The 20,171-nt window shown below is 39.9% G+C and overlaps 1 protein-coding gene across 4 annotated transcripts in view; it reads left to right on the forward strand.

The window, feature by feature from the left end:
• The window catches only part of LOC124611329 (pyrroline-5-carboxylate reductase-like), a 78,437-nt gene that overhangs the window by 2,238 nt on the left and 56,028 nt on the right, over positions 1 to 20,171 (forward strand). For 3 of the 4 annotated variants that reach the window (XM_047140237.1, XM_047140238.1, XM_047140236.1), the window contains 2 exons: positions 911 to 1,006; positions 8,727 to 8,849. In XM_047140237.1, the coding sequence (XP_046996193.1) occupies positions 911 to 1,006; positions 8,727 to 8,849 (219 nt within the window). The remainder of the gene's footprint in view (positions 1 to 910; positions 1,007 to 8,726; positions 8,850 to 20,171) is intronic. The other variant, XM_047140239.1, reaches the window with a different exon arrangement.

Genomic DNA, 20,171 nt, shown 5'->3' on the forward strand with positions numbered 1-20,171 from the left:
GTGGCACAAATTCAAAAGGAATGTCAGTAATTATGACTTTTTTGCAACTAAAAAGTATATTATATAAAGTATTCTGCATTTGACTGGTTACTAAGTTGTAATACTCAGTTTGAGTGGATTTCACAGTGCTGCATCTGTGCACATACTGAGTCTCAGTAGCGGCTGTTTTCTTATCTTACTACTTCCAATGCTTCATGAAAACTAAGTTTACTTTGTGAAAAACCCTCTTATTATTTTATGGGAACAGTTATTGATGTGTAATTTTTTGCAAGTTAGTGGCATAAAATGACATAGCAAACATACTGGAAGGGAAAAGGCTAGATTAAGGGAAGCAGATTCTCACTGGCTTTCTCCAATAACACAAAATACTCCACCCACATGGCTTGTGTAGCATAAGTTTGATCAAAATAACAACAACTTGTGGAAAGGCATGTCAGTATGTAGCCACAGAGAAATGCACCTTGAAGGGAGTCGTCATTCAGTGTCTACTACAATCCTGATATGCGGAGAGTACTGAAGAGTATACTGTACTTCTATTTCTTTTCTTTTTCTTTGTCTTTTTTTTTTCCCCCTGTACAAATGTGACTTGACAATAGATTTTTTGCTATCATACTATGCATGGTATTGGGTGTTTAAGCAAAGTAAGCTAACTGCAACTTAGACATTATACGTCAGTTACGAAATGAAGCTAGACTTGCTCCTTTTTTCCCCTCATGTACAAAAGAAGAAATTGTTGCCCCGAAAGTTGGTGGACATATGTATCAGTTGCACCGTACAGCTGTTGGACTTGAATTAATTTTCAGTTCCAGGTTATTCATAAAATTCATTCTTTTTTTTCATGGTGTGTACTGTGTTCTTAGTATCCTTTTTATTTTTATGTGATAAAATGTTATTAAAATTTTTTTTGCAGGTCTATTGAAAGCAAGCAACATCTATGTATCGTCCCCCTCAAATACAAACAAAGGACCTTGGATTCAATTTGGGACGCACACTACAACAGAAAATGGTACTAAACTATAGAAACTTTTTGTTATAAGTGTTAAAAGTATGAATGATCATTGTTTCAGTCATCGGTTCTGAGAGTGATTTCATGAAGTTCTCCATTCCTGTCATGTATCAGATATTGTTTACATAGATGTTGCATCACATATTATCTATCTCTCCTGTATCCTCAAATTCAGTCTTGTCTCTGTGATTCTTTCCTTCCACCATCCCCCTAACTACTGTTCTTTGCTAAACCTGATGATGTAATATGTGCCCTACCATTCTCTCTCTGTGATTAGTTATATTTGTGCGTTTTAAGTTTTTGTCATTGTTTCTTTGTAAAACAGCTTCATTCTGTCCTCGTTAAAACCCACTGATGTTTAGCAGTCTCCCGTAATACCACATTTCAAACAATTTGAATTTCTTTCTTTCTCATTGACTATGTTCCATAGAATTATTTGGCGAAGGAGATAATAAGAAAAAGTTCATTAGTGTAGCAATTAACTTCATTCAACCATTGAGTATGTGCAACAAATGCAGTATCATACATTTAGTACTGTTACCAGTTACAGAGAACAAATTTGTTTCATTTAAAATTTTTGTATAGGCAAACATCTACAATTAAAAGTTTGTTAAGTTACAAGCAAAATTTTAAACATTTAGAAACCTTCAAACAAATAGCACAGAAATATGCAAATTTTGCATCTGAAAGTGTTAATATGATGATTATATTTGTTACTGCGTATTTAGAATTTGCGTGTAGTAATGAACTTTCCAAAGTTTCTCTGTTGACTTTGTGAGAAACTTAGATAAAAACTTTTATGTTTTTAACAATGTATTTTATCTTTTGTCATTTTGGTTGCAAAAAGAAAAACCAGGGATGGAATAACGAAAGTGATACTAGAACCATAAGTCGCGAACAATGTGAATATAAGTAGGACTACATTTCAAACCATGTGTCATCAGATGGTAAAGAAATTATGCAGCCAGTAACAGTGTCAAACCACTTTCTAAGTTCAAATTTTTGTATGTGAATTACTGACAAAATAGGAAAGCACACAGTGGAACAGGTACAAAGTAGAAAAACAAATAAGAATTTGAGCGACAATGGAACATGCATCATACCAAATGATTAACAAGTTCAGAATTCTGTAAAATGAAAATGAGATCAACAGAGACAAAAAGACAATTATTTGAGGAAATGCACTAAAAAGATGTTTTAGGTATGAAAAAACTAAAAGGAAAAGACACTCATTTGGAACAAGGCAACTCTTCAAAAGATGTTGAGAACTTACAGTGAACTGTAAATGGAGGATGAGAGACCATGAGAAGTGAAATAAAAATATTTAGACATGCCTCAGAGAGGCAGTGACACTAGAGTGATAATTTTTAAGAGACATAACTTAAGAATATGAAAAAACACACTGATGTTGTTTGGGTGCACACAGATTTCATCAGTTATTGTGGCAGACGCCACAGAAAGTAACAATAGACAGGAAATCATACATGCTTTTCAGGATTTTACCAAGTGTACATGAAATACAATTTAACCACATGCATTTTGCTTGCAACGTCATACTGTTTGCCTTTACCAGAGATAAATTTCAAAGATGATTTGAAGCACTTATTACTGAAAGTAGGCCTAAAATTACGACAAGACTTAAAATGTGTATTTAAAGCATCAAAAAGAAAGTAATACAAATTAACAGTGGCCATAGATCCTGCTGATGAACTCTTGTATGTATGATATGTGAAGACAATTGGATGGACAGGGAAAGAAATAAACAGAAGAGCACATGTGGCCTGGAGTGCTTTTAGTTGGCTGAAATGCTCTTATGGTGTCGGTGGCTTTTCCACATTGTGCTGATGTTGACATTTCACTTCCGTTGGTCATAGCCAATTGGGTGATAGTATATGGTAGCTAGTGAGAATGGCTGAATTTAATGACTTGTTTTGGAGGAAGGTATTAATTGATTTCCTATGTTTTCAACGTGGAGAGTGAGAGATTGACGATTATTGATGTGGCTATTATAGGTTGAGGTTGCTTACTGGTTTTGTATTTTGTTTGTTTGTAGTATTGTTTGTTTCTTGGGATATAGCACGATTTCTTGGTATACTGTTTCATATTACAATGTTCTAGTTTTGTTGTGAGTTGGAAAAGCCAACATATGTGACTGGAGGAAAATTGACTGTGGAGACACAGTGATCTGTAGCCTAGCCTGAGGTCTAGGTTGGGTTGAAATGTTAGTTTGGTTGCGAAGTGGCAAAGCCAGTGAATGTTAGCATATGAAAACTGGTTGTAGTGATGCAGTGATTTGCAGCGTAGCTTGATGAGTGAGTGTTTCTAAACCTTGTGGGGTACTCTCAGAAAGTCTTGATTTCCAAGGTGGTGGTTAGGCAAGCACCTAAGATTACAGTTTAACTGTACAAAGTATTTGTTTATACAACAGCATTCTGCACAGCATATTGCATTATGCTGCTACAGAATTTCATACACTCAACATGATGAAGACATTTATCAATGCTGTTTTGTCATTGGTTTTGCCATCTTGTCTGTTTACCCAACTTATGATTCATCATGTCCACTTTCTATCGTTCAATGCACAAACAGTTACCAACTGCAGCTTGCACCAGAAAAGCCACTGAGATTGTAAGTGCAACTTCGCCCTTTAGGTAAACTAAACAGGATTTTCAAAACTGTTTCAATGTATCTGAAAAGGGAATTTTTGCAGTTACTGTATATTGTCAATTTTAACTTATGGTAAGGAAACATAAACTTTGAATGCGAAAACCATTCAGAAACTGAGCGTTGCTCAGTGAGCCATGAAGAGATGAATATTGTGAGTTGCTGGGAAAGTCACAAAAAAGAAAAGAGAGAAAAAAAACCACACAAATGGGTCTGGAAACATGCTGGAGTGGAAGATGTGATTATGAGTGCTGGTGGGTAGGACATGTAAGCAAGCTGTAGGATGATACAGAATCGGAGAGGAAAGGAATATGTGGAAAACACTGATAAGGAGAAGGGACAGGATGATAGGACATCTGCTAAGACATGAGGGAATGACTTCCATGGTACTAGAGGGAGCTGTAGAGGGCAAAAACTGCAGCGGAAGACAGAGATTGGAATACGTCAAGCAAATAATTGAGGACGTAGGTTGCAAGTGCTACTCTGAGATGAAGAGGTTAGCACAGGAAAGGAATTCGTGGCGGGCCGCATCAAACCAGTCAGTAGACTGATGACCAAAAAAAAAAAAAATGATGATATGAGGAACAAGGAAGTTCTTAACTGGATTCCAAGATGAAAGGAAAGATTGAAACAAGAATCTGATGGAATGTGAATAAATAACATTAGACTATGTGGAGGAGCAAAACTGATGTGTATAACTGAAGGCCATAATACTTGTATTATTATTATTATTATTATTATTTATTAACTTGTTTATTTTGAAACAGTATTGACAATGTGATGATCATTTAAAAAGGGTTATTAGTATGGTCTCAGAGAACTTCAACTATTCTGCAGGTGTTGAGTAACAAGTTTTGTACAGTTGCTGACAAAGGAATGTATGCATTCTTGTGTTCCGTAAACTTTTTCACTGTTTGCTTTGGTTTAATGTGATGTTCAGTATTACCACAGGATTGATGTGATAAATTTATGTTTCCACTTTTCATTTGCTGGGTATTTGGCCATCTTATTGCAGGTGGTTTACACATTGTGTGTGCTGGGAACAGAAATGGCTAGGTGAAAGACAATTTCCTCAGCTTTGTTGTTCATCTGTATATTAGTTCAGTTGAAAATGGTTGTTTTATGAGTTACACAGCAGGAAATTATGAATCTTGTATTTCATAAAACTGTGAGAGGACCGTATGTATTGTTTTGAGGCTGGTGCCCCTATTTATGGTATATTATTTTGGCTACCTCGTGCATTTTCAAAATAGGAGTGCACCAGAGTTTTACATGTATATGTAATGTCATATGGTTTCGCTGTACTTCCTACAGCTATCTCCTGTTCCTATCCCATTTAGGATACACATATGATGTAACTTAAGTCATTATTAGAAATCTTTTTCTTTCTGCATGCCTGAGATTGCATGTTTCCCACGCAGGTCTTTTCTAATACATATTACCATCTTAATGTAAAGTTTTTCATCTTTAGACCCTGCTACTGCTCCACATGTTTCTGGCAGATGGAGCAGTACGTAATGTATTCCTATTGATTCCTGGAATGAGAAAATCCTGCTCCAGTGCCAATGTTGCTTCCCATGCAGCTGTTGGCTTCCTGGCCCCTTTCTCATCTGGGATGCTGTTGCTGGTTTAGCTTGATGGATGACCTTTGACAGAATTCCCTGTGTTTTCCTCTGGATTGCTTCCAGAGTTATCCAGTTACAGATGTGAGAAGTTTAGACTTCTAAAGTGAGCCAGTCAGGAAGATATATTTTGTGACAGGTTTCTGTGGTGTTATGCCGTAGTTGACCTCTTTGGAGCATGCCTAAATACATGAAGAGTAGATGTGGAAAAACATCTAAATGTCAAGAGAATAAAAAAATGTAACTTTGTGTATAGTTTGGTTGTATCCAAAAAATTGAGATGAGGTTAAGACACACAGAATTTTACTGCTGCCCATCTCATCACTGGAAAAAAAATCAGACAAATTAGAAAATAAATAAATTACTGAGTAACAGGGAACTGGTTCTGAGTACCATTAATACAGAGGCACTAAATTTTATTTGTGGTAACACAAGGACAGTAATATGGCAGTGATTCTGCAACTAGCATAACTGTTGTAACAGCAACCAAATCACGTTTATTTTACATTTTTTACAAAAGAATAACAAAATTAAATTCACGGGGCAAGAAAGGTCCGTCAGTATTGACTTACGTTTCGTACACCACTTCATTCTTGGGATCAGATGTTGTGAAGTTTACTGTAAAACTCCTTGTGCTGTTGAAGAAGAAATGGCAACATTGTCAACATGTTGTTGTTTTCTAATCAATAAACCTGGCTGGTCTCTCAGATAAAGTACAGCATGGCATATGTCAGCCATAGTCTTTCCTCTTTTGAATGTGTTGATATTTTTTCATTCTTCTGTTTCAGAATAAGAATGTTTAGTAACTATTGGAACAATGGAAAGTCCAGGTAGGTCTGTTAATCACCATAAAGATGACATGTTGAGTTATGAGGAGGCACAACGAAGAGACAGTTACACATTAACACATTAAGCCTGGCCGGAGATAAGCACTCGTGCATGTGTGAGACGTGTGCTTGCACGCGCGTGTGTGTGTGTGTGTGTGTGTGTGTGTGTGTGTGTGTGTGTTTCCTTTTCTGAAGAAGGCTCTGGCTGAAAGCTTAATGTGTAACAGTGTATTTGTTGTGCCCATCTTCAACTCAGCATGTCATCTTTATGGTGAATAGCAATCTGTCTTCTGTTTAATAGGTATTTGAGATGGATGCATATGAGACACTTTGATCATACTGCATTTGGAGATCTTACACGCGTGCATTGGCAACAATGTTTCAGCAGTATCTCTAACATCAGATAAGTCAGCTGTATGCTTTGGAATTACTTAGGATGGATTCATAGCTTTAGTTGACTTAACAGCCAATTGTAAATCTTGTGGAACAAAGACGTTGATATGTGGTTCTTGCAAGTCTGAGCCAAATGTCGTGCTTGTGTTACAGAAAATATTTTTACTACTGTTGAGATATATGCTTTGTCATCCCTGATGAGCTTAAACTGCCCTCTTGAAATTTTTGCCTCTTAAGCCTAATTTCCTTCAGTATTGTAGTTTTGTTCCTGCCTTTTATACGTAGATGTGTCCTCCAACACTTCATTATGGATAAGAGTGTGATGATGGTTGAACAGTTCTTATTATAAATCCTTAGGACTGCTAAATCCATGTATATGCCATGGAAACTAAAGCTTTTTCGTAATCTAGGTAGGCCATTATATCTGCTGCTGGCTCTAATATGACAATCTTTGATGACTTGCTCTTTGCAACCATAAGATTACTGTGTACAGCCCCTCTTCTGCCAGTGCTTTGATTTGCTTCAGGTATCTATACATCATCTTGCTTGTACTTGATGCATTGCATATAATAAGGTTGTTGATGCCATTGCCAAAGTCACCTCTTACGTACTGGTGTGATTTCCTCTTTCTCGCATGTGTTTTGTTCTTGCCTCCTCATTTTTACTCCAGGCATAGTTATATCATGTCCACATGGAACAGCAAAAGCAGCATTCTTACTGTCATCACCATTATCGTTTATTTTGTTAGCTGACCATCTGAGAGCCACAGTAAGCTTAAAATCCTCATGACAAATGTTCTCATTTATTGTTTATTTGTCGAAGCCAGATGTTTTGCATCAACACATTGTAGCACAGCACTTATCTAACAATTTTGCACTGATTGCAGTTCCTCATATCAGAATGTTGATGTTTCTATCTTGTATGCCTTCTGGTTGTATGCCCATTTCCTCTAGATCATTTTTAATGTTAATGTACTAAAATATTCTTATATTTGGGCTAAAATCAAAGATATTGAAGATGCATTTAATTCCTTTGGGTGGTCATGACAATGATCCCGTCTTTTAGGGTGCTAACCGGCAAGGACATCTTTGCCTTATCCATTTGGAGTCACTTATTCTTCATATAAGGCTGTAAAACCAAATCCATATTTTGTTCAGATTTATCATGTAGATCCCATTTTTATAATTTGGACACACACAGTATATTATGTTAAGATATTTCTCTACAATTGGTGAGGTAAACCAGTGTGGCTTACTTGAGAGCACCTTGTAGCTGTCAAATTTTTTATACCGTACCACTGTCCTCACGACATCTGTAAACCTATTTTGATCTTTTTGCCATTAGAATGTAGAGTGCTACAGAGCTGATCAATTTGTTTCCTTTGGTATCCTGCCAGAATGAATGAGGAAACAACTATTTACAAAGATCACATACATTTTCTTTCCAGAAGTTTCTGAATTCAGAATACAGCTTAAATAACAGATTATGTGTATTGTATGTGTATTGTTGCTACAGCCCCCCCTTAACCCAAACTGTGTGGAATATTCATCTGATGTTGTATATTAATGACTTTTATAGTAACTAATTAGAAGAAAAGAAGAAAACAAAAACCTGAAATGAAGGAGCAAAGCTGTAGGATAAAACACCGAGAAGAACTGTGTGTGTGTGTGTGTGTGTGTGTGTGTGTGTGTGTGTGTGTGTGTGTGTAGGGGTCTTAGATAGTGATTGATATTTATTCCCAGCTTCTTTAAAGAATTCACTTGAACAGATTTTAATTCAACTTCTAAAGCACAAAAATTGAAATTCACCCACACTTGTAGGTGTCTGTAGCCAGGATATTATGTATGGGCACAGTAAATAGATATTATTACCTCTGGAGTTGTAAATGATCAGTGTAAGACTGAGAGTTAGATTTAGATTGTATGAAATCTTTGAAAGTTGTAAATGTTCACAAACTAACCTGACATTTGACTTGAACAGTTTGTTTATTTTTAGGGGAACCCCTTAGAAATTCAGTTTTGACTGTTTCTTTTTGATATCAGTACAGTATAAAAGTGAAGAAGTTTTGGTATTGTTTCCTAGGTGTGTTGTCTCTGTATTTTGTTAAGCTGACACATTTTATATTTTGTAACAAAGATTTATATTAGCTTCAGAGTCTTTCACAAAATGTGCAGAACAGTTTGAAGCAACTGTATAATGATCATTGTGCTTCAGTGAAACGACGCAGATTTCTTCATTGCTTGTGTTCAAATGGGGTTTCTGCTGCACACCAAGACACAGATGAAGATCTGGAAGAGGGATATGAAGAGGATTCACCAGTATCACATTTCAGTCATGGTTAGAATGTTGTGATTTTTGCTTTGTCATGTTCTGAACTGTCCTGAAGGGAAAATTTATGAGTGTCAGTTTTTCATTTTTCATCATTATTTAAGTAATTGTACTTTTCACAGTAACTACAGTTTTATGAGTTGGGATTCCTCCAGAGAAAGTGGCTGCATAGCTTAAAAAAGGTGTGTGTGTGTGTGTGTGTGTGTGTGTGTGTGTGTGTGTGTGTGTGTGTGTGAGAGAGAGAGAGAGAGAGAGAGAGAGAGAGAGAGAGAGAGAGAGAGAGCACAGATTTCTTCATTGCTTGTGTTCAAGTGGGATTTCTGCTGCACACAAAACACGTTTTTGTGTGAATTAAGCTTGAAATTTGGTGGCTAGTCAAGTCTGGTGATCGTGGATTTTTCAGTAACAGAGGTGCCATCTGTGAAAATGGGTAGTTTTTGAATCTGGTATCAGCTAATACCCTACTAACTCAAGTTGTTATGAAGTTATTTACGGATGGAGTATTTTTTTCAGGATGAAAAGAAGTCTACCATAGATAAACAATATGTATTTTAATTTTAAAAACTTTCATTAACAGCCAGAGAAGACATTTTTGTTACTTTTTGGTTATGTTACATAGAAAAAAGATAAGCCCTAAAATTGATACCTGTGAGATAAAATTTCTTCTAAGCCCGTATGGAATGTGTTGATAAAGAAGATTAACATTTCCTTGTTCAGACAGATAAGTAACTAGGATCAACTCTCAGTGCTGAATTATCTGAAAGCCTAATCTGTAAGGGAATTTCAATAGAACAGTAAATTTTGCAGTCATGACGTGTTACGATATCTAAGGAATGTTAGGCCACATGATCTTTAGGCAACTAATATTTAAGCTCAGAAGTAGATGAAGTTTTGGAATTAAGTTAAATTTTAGTGCCCTTGGTTGGGAGCTTAAAGTTGTCTGTGGTGTGTGATAAAATAGATCAATGCTCAGCTGTAGGAGCTAATTCCAGGTATGACTGTATAGCAGTGAGTGAAAGACAAATTCTGAAGCTGTAACAGTTTTAAGAAAGACTGATTATCCTGCTTTAGCAGTGACAGTTCTTTATCACTGCATTTACATTGTATTCCTCTGTTTTCCCTTTATTTCTTGATCATATTGCCTTACGTACTCAGTTGGTAATTCTTGGCCTGTATCTGATGCAAAAGCTGTAATATTAAAGTCAGGGCAACCTCATTTTACATTTTTGGTACCGTGTAGATCTGGCAGATGAGGGGAAAGACAAGTGCTCAGTATGTTGCTCTCATGTAAATCGTTTTATTTTTTTGAAGTAGTCTAGTCACTCCTATGTATGAGATTACATTTTGCTTTACTCTGTGGGCATGAAGGGAGAGGTTAGGAAGAGGGAATGCCATAAATCAGAGAATGTTAATTAGACAAAAGTTTTGAAATATTTGAAAAGAAGATGAAAACGATGATAGTATGGTGTCAAATATGGATGTAAGCATAAAAAACACCATGTATATTTTTGAAACTTAACTGTGTTGTGCGAATAGTGTGAATGGGTGCAGTAAAAGTATAATGAACTGTAAAAGATGAAATAGAAAGGTGAAGCCACAACACGGGATCTGGTGTTGCAGTCTGGGTTGCTGACCACTACATAGTCACCCAATTACAACAGGCTGGTGGCCTGGCCATCAGGATGTCGAATATGGGTGACCTCAGGAGTGGGTAACTATGAGTTTGCGGCAGCTGCAAAGTCAGATAATGCTCTTGGAAGCATTTATTGATGGAGTGCTAGGCCCTGATGTGTGGTGAATGGCCCCACTGGGATGGTTCCAGTTAGACACCTGAGGGCATCTGGCTAGTGGGAGCTAACAGTTCTATGACTGGATCCAGTAGTAGGTGCAGCTTGCAGAGGCTGCCAGCTGGTGTGGAGAGTGCATCAGAGCTGAGGCTGGAGTAAGTCAGGATCATAGTTGAAGTGTAGCACGATGCCAGAGGTAGACGTGTTGGAGGCCCAGTATGATGTAACAGGTCTAACTTCAAGTAATGAGAGACAAGTCTCCAGTGCAGTGACCTTTGGCTTGGCTGGACAACTAGATATATTTGTCCACTTGGTGGTGTTGGACTGGAAAGCCCCACTCTTTGCCATGTACTCCTGAAAAGTGCTGTCCCAGGTGTTGGAGTGGAGCAACCTGGCCCATTATAAGGCAGCCTGCGAGTGCAGTATGCTGATGTAGTAGAATTACATTACCTGCCACAGGAATTACGTAACTGGCAGCTCTCTTGTCCAGCTGCCATGGTCCGCTTGAGCCAGTGCCATAATTCCTCCCCCTATTGGGAAGAATTCGTTCCTCCAATTTCTGGACTGCTACTGAACTGGTGAATGTACTAAAATTAAATGATTCTATTGTATTTACAGCTCTACTCACCCACACTTAATGGGTACAGGTTGTTCTCTATTCCTCTTATTCAGTCGGAACTCACAGCATAGTCTCTTTTGGTGCAAATCACTCGGATGACACCTGGTGGTCGAGCCATTTGGTTGACAGCTAATGGATTGGGAGATCAGTAGGGCAGTTAGTTCTCCAGTGAACTGGAGATAGGCAGTGCAAATGACAACCTAGATTAAGAATATTCCAGAGGACGAGGTTCCCATTACCGTGGCCTTGTACTGGTACCCATTGCAATACTGTTGAATATTGTGTAATGACTGTTCTGGGCTAATGTGTGCATTGTGTGCTGCTGTTAGCTTTTTTGAAGGAATTTATTATGGTAGTGTTAAGGCTATCATTCAGGTAGGTTAGGTTTTTTGCTGGTAAGATTTAAAAAGGATCATGGGCTGATATGGCAGAGAATATGTAAATTCAAAAAGTATAGTCCTTCGTATTGCCATGGGAAGCTGTATAAGTTGGTCCCCAGGTGTCTCATTGGATTTTGTTCAGCAGTAACCAGTGTCCTGTGGTTGTAACTGTTCTGCCCCCTTTGTGCACCCTTGCTTGTAGCTAGTAGTGATAAACAGGGTATACCCAATGTGCTCCTACTTTTTAAAAGTATGCTTTGGTTACAAGGATGCCTCACGGCATGCCTTGGCATCAGCATCCCCCCCCCCCCCCCCCCCCCAAAGTTTCATTGCGTGTGTGCCCCTGTCAGTTTGGACTACCATGGAAGGACACACCATTGTCTGTTCCCTCACCGACTGATGGAGCTTCTCTGCTGTCATCAACCCATACAAGTGTCTAGCCAACACACAATTAAACAAACTTTCCCTCCTTCCCTCCATAACAGTTCATTTCTCGATCAACTTTATAAAGACTCTTGTTTCCTGTGCATTTGCTGCTTCCAAAAATAAAAATGTGGCCACAGCTGTGTCCACGCAGTCGGAAAATGAGCTACTTTACTCACACTATATTCATAAAAGAAACAAACACGATCTCCTGCCATCTGAAGTTTGTTGCTAAGCAAAAACAAACCCTCAATTACTACACTAACAAGACACCAGAATCAATCGTCCACCTAACTGTTGACATACTGCTGGACTGAAATCCAATCAGTCTCCAAATTAGTTCTGTACCTGTCATGTGTCAACAGTGTCTGAATGTCATTCAGCAACCATATAGTGATATAGCCACCGCAGTGCTCCATGAATTTGTGTTATCCTGAAGGAAAATACATATACTTATAAATAAAAAAAACAAAAACCCTCATTTTTCACTTCACGTATTCTCACTACCATGGTACATGACATGCACCTAATAAAATCCCCAAAATTTTTAATACAGTATCCGTTCAATGGCTGCAGAAGTGCAGCAGCACCAATAGCACACTATCATATCTGATCAATGACATTATCAAGAGCAGGGGAACTTCACTCTTTCTCGTCTCTTCTTTACATTGACCTGACTCTGAGTCTTAATGTGTGGGGAAGCGGCTTTATCAAGTGTTGTTCTGTTTTTCCTTTCTTACCTCCTCCTCCCTTTTTTTGGAACAGGTGCTGGTAATGCTGGCAAAGCTTCTGGTGCGCCCTGAAAGAATCAGCTATGCACAACATGGACGACTGTTGTCTATGTAAGTAGTTGTAATTTCACATTTACCAGTGAGGTCATCATTGCTTAGTACGGATCCTCATAATGAGCAAAACTCTGTAGTCTTCCCCTTTGGCGTATAACATATTGTCAGCATTATCCATTGTCCCACGTGGTATTTAGACAACTTAGCATTCCATTGCCCCTTTCACTCCTGTTGTTCAAAGGGCTTCATATTGCTTCCTGTACTTGGTGCTAACTGTCTGTAATGTTCTTGCAAACTTCTGCCCAGATTCACCATCCTTCCCCTTTCCATGTTTCAATGTCTTGAACAGTGATGGCATCTTCTGATCGTCTACCAATTCATTCATAGACCCTTATTTTCATGTGTTTTTGAATTGTATACTGCATGTATGTATAAGGTAATAGCGTGTCCAAATCATTATGATAACTGTTGAAACAGTGTCTCAACATCTTTCCTATCATCCTGTGTACCTGTTCTGATCTGACTTTCGCTTGTGGGTGTAAAGCATTTGTTATTAACTTACGAATTTGCTGTAAACAATACAGTTGTTTTATTAGTTTCAACGTGAAGTTAGAACCTTGGTCTGTAATCAACGTGCCTGGTGTTCGAATTTTAACAACCAATTATTGACCCTTGCTTGCGCAACTGTATCAGCATGTTGATTTGGGATACATTGTGTGAGAAGTAATTTACTGTTGAAACTTCCTGGCAGATTAAAACTGCGTGCCCGACCGAGACTCGAACTCGGGACCTTTGCCTTTCGCGGGCAAAGGTCCCGAGTGCATTCCTGGACTTTCTCTCTGTTGCTCTATGTGTTCTACAGAAGTATGGAAAGCCTCACAGGAAGACTGGTGGCAAACTCAGTTACCTATAACAGCAGTGCTGAAGTAGGTGTGTCTCCAAACAATACCTGAAGAATCCCCGGACAATGACAGAGCATTATGCGATGAGTACTACCACTGCCACGATAAAGTGTTCTGCCACTATTTCACAGCTATAGAGAAGAGTGAGTTGAACTTGGATCAAAATATTCTGAGTCATCAACTGCCTTTTGAGAGCTGGATTAGGCACTGTCTGAGGCTTGTGATACTGTGCATGGTCTTGACCAAATCCAATACAGCATGCTGCAAACAGCTTCAAAGGAAATTTCCTAGAATGTTTAATTTGGTATGCCAGACAGGCTAATTTCCCAACTAGTGAAAGGAGCCTCTAGGAAGGATGTTGACACAATGGATGAGGATTCTTCCCTCCTGTCCTCCATTAATGCTTCTAGCTGCTTGCATGGTTGCACATAGCCTGCATGCATCTGTTTGGTTTAGCAATGTCTGAACTACCTCTGCCGTGGTAACCTTCTCTACCACTGGTTTGGAAATTGCAGAGCTTGTGCCTACAATACCAGTACCAATACAAATGGCAAAATCACAAATGTGAAAATAGTGCATTGCACTCACTAAGCTGAAGTGTTGTCATAAGCTGATTACCTGCAATGTCACTTGCTGGTTTCCAGCAGCACTTCTGACATAAAATGTGGTGATATGGGTTACTGACCACTATGTAGTCATCCAAGGATAGGATAATGGCCATCTGGATGCCAAGTAACCTCAGGGAATGGGTAATCTAGGAGTATGGCAACAGTGAAGCCAGAGAATGCTCTTGGAAGATAAATAGCATTTATTCACAGCAGCTGTGGCCAGATAGCACTGAGGTGGTGGTATGCATCAACTGCAATGCTGGTAGGTGGTGACAATACAGCTCACAATGAAGAAATTGGCAACCGCAATTGTTGCTGGTAGCCTGGGAGGTGGCTACCTGGGCTGGGCATGGCCTGGGTTGAACACGTGATCTCAAGAGTCAGTGGAGTGCTATGCACTGGCTTGTCCTGAGTGGCACCATAGGGGTGGTCCCAGTTTTGACATCAGAATCAGGCTAGAGGGTGCTAAAAGGCCCATGACTGCATATAGTAGCAGGTGCAGCCTGTGAAGACTGACGTGGAGACTGCATTGGAACCGAGGCTGGATTCAGTCAGGACTGAAATTGAATTGTAGCACAGTGCCAGCAGCAGACATGTGAGACTCTCAGTCCGATGTTAGGACATGTTTGCTGTTGTGTCACGAGACAAGTCACCAGTGATGGGATGATGATGATGATGATGATATTTGGTTTGTGGGATGCTCAACTGTGCGGTCATCAGTGCCTGTACAAAGCCTCAATTTTTGCACAGTCCAATCTAGCCACTGTCATGGATGTTGACGACGACGACAACGAAAAGTTGAAGACAACACAAACACCCACTCTTCAGGCAGAAAAATCGTGAATCTGGGACCCTGTAATCCAGAGGCAGCAACGCTAGCCACTAGACTATGAGCTGTGGACACAAGTCTCCAATGTAAGTGATCTTTGGGTGGATTGAATCCTCAGGTATACTCATCGAGGTGGCATTACTGCCATGTATGCCTGAAAATTACTGACCCACATGATGGTGTAGCACAACCTAGCCTAACATTAGGCAGCCTGCAGAGTGCAGGATTCTGAAGTAGCAATATTAGAGGGCTGGCCACTGGAATTTTGTAACTGGTAAGCTACCTGTATGGCTGCTGTGGCCTGCTTGGGCCAATGCCATAACAGTGGGCATTATCAGTTTGTGTTAAAACATTTGTAGGTCTGATAATCTTTCCTAGCCATTGCTCTTCTTTATTTCCAAAAGAAAGAAAGAAAGAAAGAGAAGCTAAATGATTCTTAAATTTTTAAATGTTAGTCACTGAGCTTTTGTGTTATTGTATAAAACTTAAGTTTTTCACCCATTTGCAGGGACATTGAACAAACTTGCAGATCAAGCCAAGGAGGCTACCAAAAAGTACCTCTTAGAATGAGAGATGCCAGGTCCTGAGTTATGGAAGACTCTGTCCCAACAACTTGTAGAGTTATGAAAAGTATGCTATACTGTAGCTACCACTAACAAGCTACTCCCCAGAGGGCTCACAGCTCTTCAGCTCACAGCTCGAACTCGGGACCTTTGCCTTTCGCGGGCAAGTGCTCTACCATCTGAGCTACCGAAGCATGACTCACACCCGGTACTCACAGCTTTACTGATACTGGCAGAAGTAAAGCTGTGAGTACCGGGCACGAGTCGTGCTTCGGTAGCTCAGATGGTAGAGCACTTGCCCCGCGAAAGGCAAAGGTCCCGAGTCTCGGTCGGGCACACAGTTTTAATCTGCCAGGAAGTTTCAAAATTGCCTTTGTTTTTCCACTGACAAAACCTTTTGTATGACTTTCTGGTGGTGCAATTGGTTTCTTCCACCATCTTTACATCTTGTGCCTGTTGCTCTTTTGTTTGTTGAAACTATGAAATTCCTGGGGCTCATGCTCGATAGGAAACTTTCTTGGTCCTCCTCTGTGTCTTACCTGGCTGCCCACAATACACAATCCCTCAGCGTCCTACATGTCCTCAGTGTTACTTTCTGGGGAGCGGATTGGACCACCCTCCTACGCTTGCACTGGTCCCTTGTCCGTTCAAAATTAGACTATGGGTGTTTCGTTTATGCATTTATGCCTCCTTTTTCAATGACTTCTTTGATCACTGGTATTGGGCACATCCCTCTTCTCTGTTACTTCCTGGAGTTCGCTTTCGGCTCTTGCTCCGGCAGCTTAACTTTACTCTACCTGCCCCTTTCCCAGTACTATGTGAACCCTTCACCACCTTGGCTTTGTGTGGTGGTCCATTTTCACTTTGGCCTGCATTCTCTTCCTAAGGACACTACTCCAGCCTTGTTCTAGCACCACAAGTTTACCGACCATCGCACGAAACTTAGTGATAGTACATTCATGTACACTGACGGCTCTCGGACTGACAGTGAACATATTGTTGGATGTGCCTTTGTCATTAGCACTGACAACTTTTGGTATCGGCTTCCAGAACACTACTCAGTATTTACAGTAGAGCTCTTCACCCTGTATCAGGCCATGCAGTACATCCAGAGATACAGGCTTTTCAGTTATGTCATCTTCTCCAACGCTCTCAGACCCTCCGTGTGCCATGCACTGTCCATCACTTGGTGCAACAGACCCAGGAAAGCTGTCACTTGCTCTTGCTTGATTGAGCCCTTGTGATGTTTATGTGGCTTCCTGGTCACATAGGTCTGACAGGAAATGAGGCCACTGACGCTGCTGCCAAGGATGCAGTTCTCGTACCTCGGCCTGCTAGTTCTTCCATTCCCTCCGATAATCTCTTTGTTGTCGGCTGTCAGCAGGTGGTGTCACTTTGGCATCACCATTTGTCCTCCATTCATGGGAACAAGCTCCGGAGGAATGGAGCCTCTCCCACTGGCTTGGACAACCTCCTCTCGGGCCTCTTGCCATTAGTAGATCATTTTAGCTAGGTTGCATATTGGGCACTATCTCTTTAGCTATCACCATTTGTTAAGTGGTGCTCCCCCACCACTTTGTGCTCATTGCTCTCAACCTTTGATGGTTTGTCATTTCCTGATGGAATGCCCACTTTTTAACCACTTATGTTCTCATTTATTTGCCGTTGGAGTTATCGGCTGTTTTAGTGAATGACGTGTGAGCTGTCAACCCTGTTTCAAGTCCCTGCTTTTAGCTGTCTTTCCTTCTGTTGATTGGGCTTAACGTGTAGTCACTTTTAACTCATTTTTATTTTTTATTTATTTATTTTTTTTTCGTGTTCTACAGTTCTGACTTGGGCACATTTGACCCCATTTGTTTTTGCGCCCTAAAACAAAACTAACTAGCTATCTGGTGTAAAAGACTCTACATCTTGCAGTGTTCTGCTGCTTCTTTGTGATATTGTCTGACTAGGTAAAGTCTGCTCGGAAACTACAATTTTCTATTATCCAGTTTTGTTCATCTTGTTACACTAAACTCTCACTGATCCAACACTCAGTAGACTGTCCTCTCAGTAATCTGGCCCACACATGGCCTCTAGTCACTCTAGCTTAAATGACATGCACAACCACGAATGATGGCATGCAACAGTGTGACTAGTCAATTACAATGTTAAACATCGCTATATGTATTTGAAATTGTTCCTTTCTTTGCATTTCAGTTGCATTGCTTCTTAAAGGAAACACATTTTGCTAGATCTCAAGCAGAAACTTGCAATTTTAGATAAGTTGAACCAAGGTTTGTAGCACAAAGCCACTGCTGCTCAGTACATTGCTGGACAATCAACTGTATATGACATCAAAAAGAAGAATGATGATATGTGATAGAACGCAACCCAGATGGAGAGTGAGTTGGCATAATGGAAGGCTATGCAGTAGAATGAGAATGAAGGACTGGATGTTCCTTTTTACAGATGGTTCATAAAACAACACATCAAAGGAATTCCAGTGACCTGATAATAAAGGAAAAAGCAGCTGCATTTAACAAAGAAGTTGGTGCCAGTAACTTGTATGCAGCAAGTGAAGGTTGGCTGTCAAACTGGAAAAAATGGCATGGCAAGCGGCAGCTGACTGTCACTGGGGAAAGATGATAATAGAGGAAGAAGATCTAACTGCAATGCCTTATGCAGTGCTGCTGAAACTAACCTTTTTTACATGATGTTTCTTTCAAAAACATTAGTTGCCAAAAACAAGAAGGAATCTCATGGGCACAAACATCGGAAACAGTGCATAACAGTAATGGCATGTTACAATAGAAATGGGAGTTGTAAACTACAGTTCACAGTGAGTGGGAAATCATTACAGTTGCAATTCTGAGAGACAGGTAGATTGGCCACCAGAGTGCATTAGTGTTGTACACTTTTAGTGTTATTAGTAGGCCTGGGAGGGTATATAAGGGACTGTTGTGATGGAGACAGAGATTCAACTTATTAGTGTGAGATACTGTTAACATACCCGATAGAGACTGAAAGGAGCTTCATTGTAAGTATCTGCTATCTGGCCAGTCAAATTGTGCAGTGTTTAGACTTACTAACAGTGGCTCGATGGTGGACTGCATGAGGATGTGACAGCAGGCATATCCTTAGTCAAAGTTCTCGTCTATCAAGTCATACTACCACAAGTGAGGATCGCTGTAATATGCACCGAGCTCACTGTAAAACCTTCAAGTCTATGCTCCCCACCTGAGAACAAGTAATAGACTCCTTGCAAAATTCTGTGTCATCCTGCATCATTGGTTGGAGATTAGCAGCAGCCTGACTAGAAAATTACCACCCTATGTCTAGGCTACCATTAACATGAGACATAAAAGTCTGTATTTGGAGTGGTGCCGTGACTGGGAAGAGTGGAATGCATATGAATGGCATTGCATTGTGCTTAAAAGTAAATGCAGTTCTGCACTGCACTGGATGACCATTGTCGGTGAGTGACCTGGGGAGAGATCCTAGTCTTCCAATGTTATGGAGAAGCACAGCAGTGTGTTACTCCTGGTTTCATCGGATGTGACTCTGCGTCAGAGATGTTAATAATTGAGGGAACTCTGATAGTGTAACGGCATGTCTCGGACATCCTTCATCCTCGAGTGTTATCTCTCATATGACTTCATCACGGGGCTCGTTTTTCAACGGGACAATGCTTGTCCCCATGAGGCGTCTCTCTATGAACTGTCTGCTCAAAGTTGAGGTACTCCCATGGCCAGCAAGGTACCCAGATCTGTCCCTAGTAGAACACGAGAGACCGGCTCAGACATCAGTTCTGTTCTGTTGCCATTATCCAGTATATTAAGGACCTATTAAAACAGTTGTTTGCCAGTTTGCCTCAAGAGAGGATGAAACAAACTTAAGACATTCTTCTCAACTGAATTAGTATATGCATTCAAGTCAAAGGGGGTGCAATGTCATACTGTATGCAGGCTGATACTGTCAAGTTTTTTGTAAATTTGACTCAATTTTGTAATCGTTGAAGTAGCATCACCTGCCATCTCAACCCGTGAAGTTTCATTTAGTTTCCTCCTCCTCCTCTCCTGGATTCTTCACCTTTTTGTCAGGCAATATGATATAAGGACATTATCTTATTTACTTGTATTGTTTTTGATCAGTTTTATATAAATGACTGAGGCTGCCAGTCGGATGCGCAAGTGTGGCTCTCTCCTCATGACACGTCCTGGGAAGCTTTCGGCTGTTTTTGGTCAGCATAATATCCCCACATTACAGGTTTTACCTGTCCTTTATAGCTGTTTTTATTATTCCTTTCTACATTTTCTATCCTCAATGAACGTGCTAATGGTCATTTTACGTGTCCACCTTCTTCAGTTTAGAAGTATTTTATTGATTCGACAAACCCACGATGGAGGGACCAGTGACTTAGTAGTTTGGTCCCTTAAATGCATCATTGGAGTTC

The sequence above is a fragment of the Schistocerca americana genome, chromosome 1 (assembly GCF_021461395.2).
Source record: "Schistocerca americana isolate TAMUIC-IGC-003095 chromosome 1, iqSchAmer2.1, whole genome shotgun sequence".
Classification (NCBI taxonomy): Eukaryota; Metazoa; Arthropoda; class Insecta; order Orthoptera; family Acrididae; genus Schistocerca; species Schistocerca americana.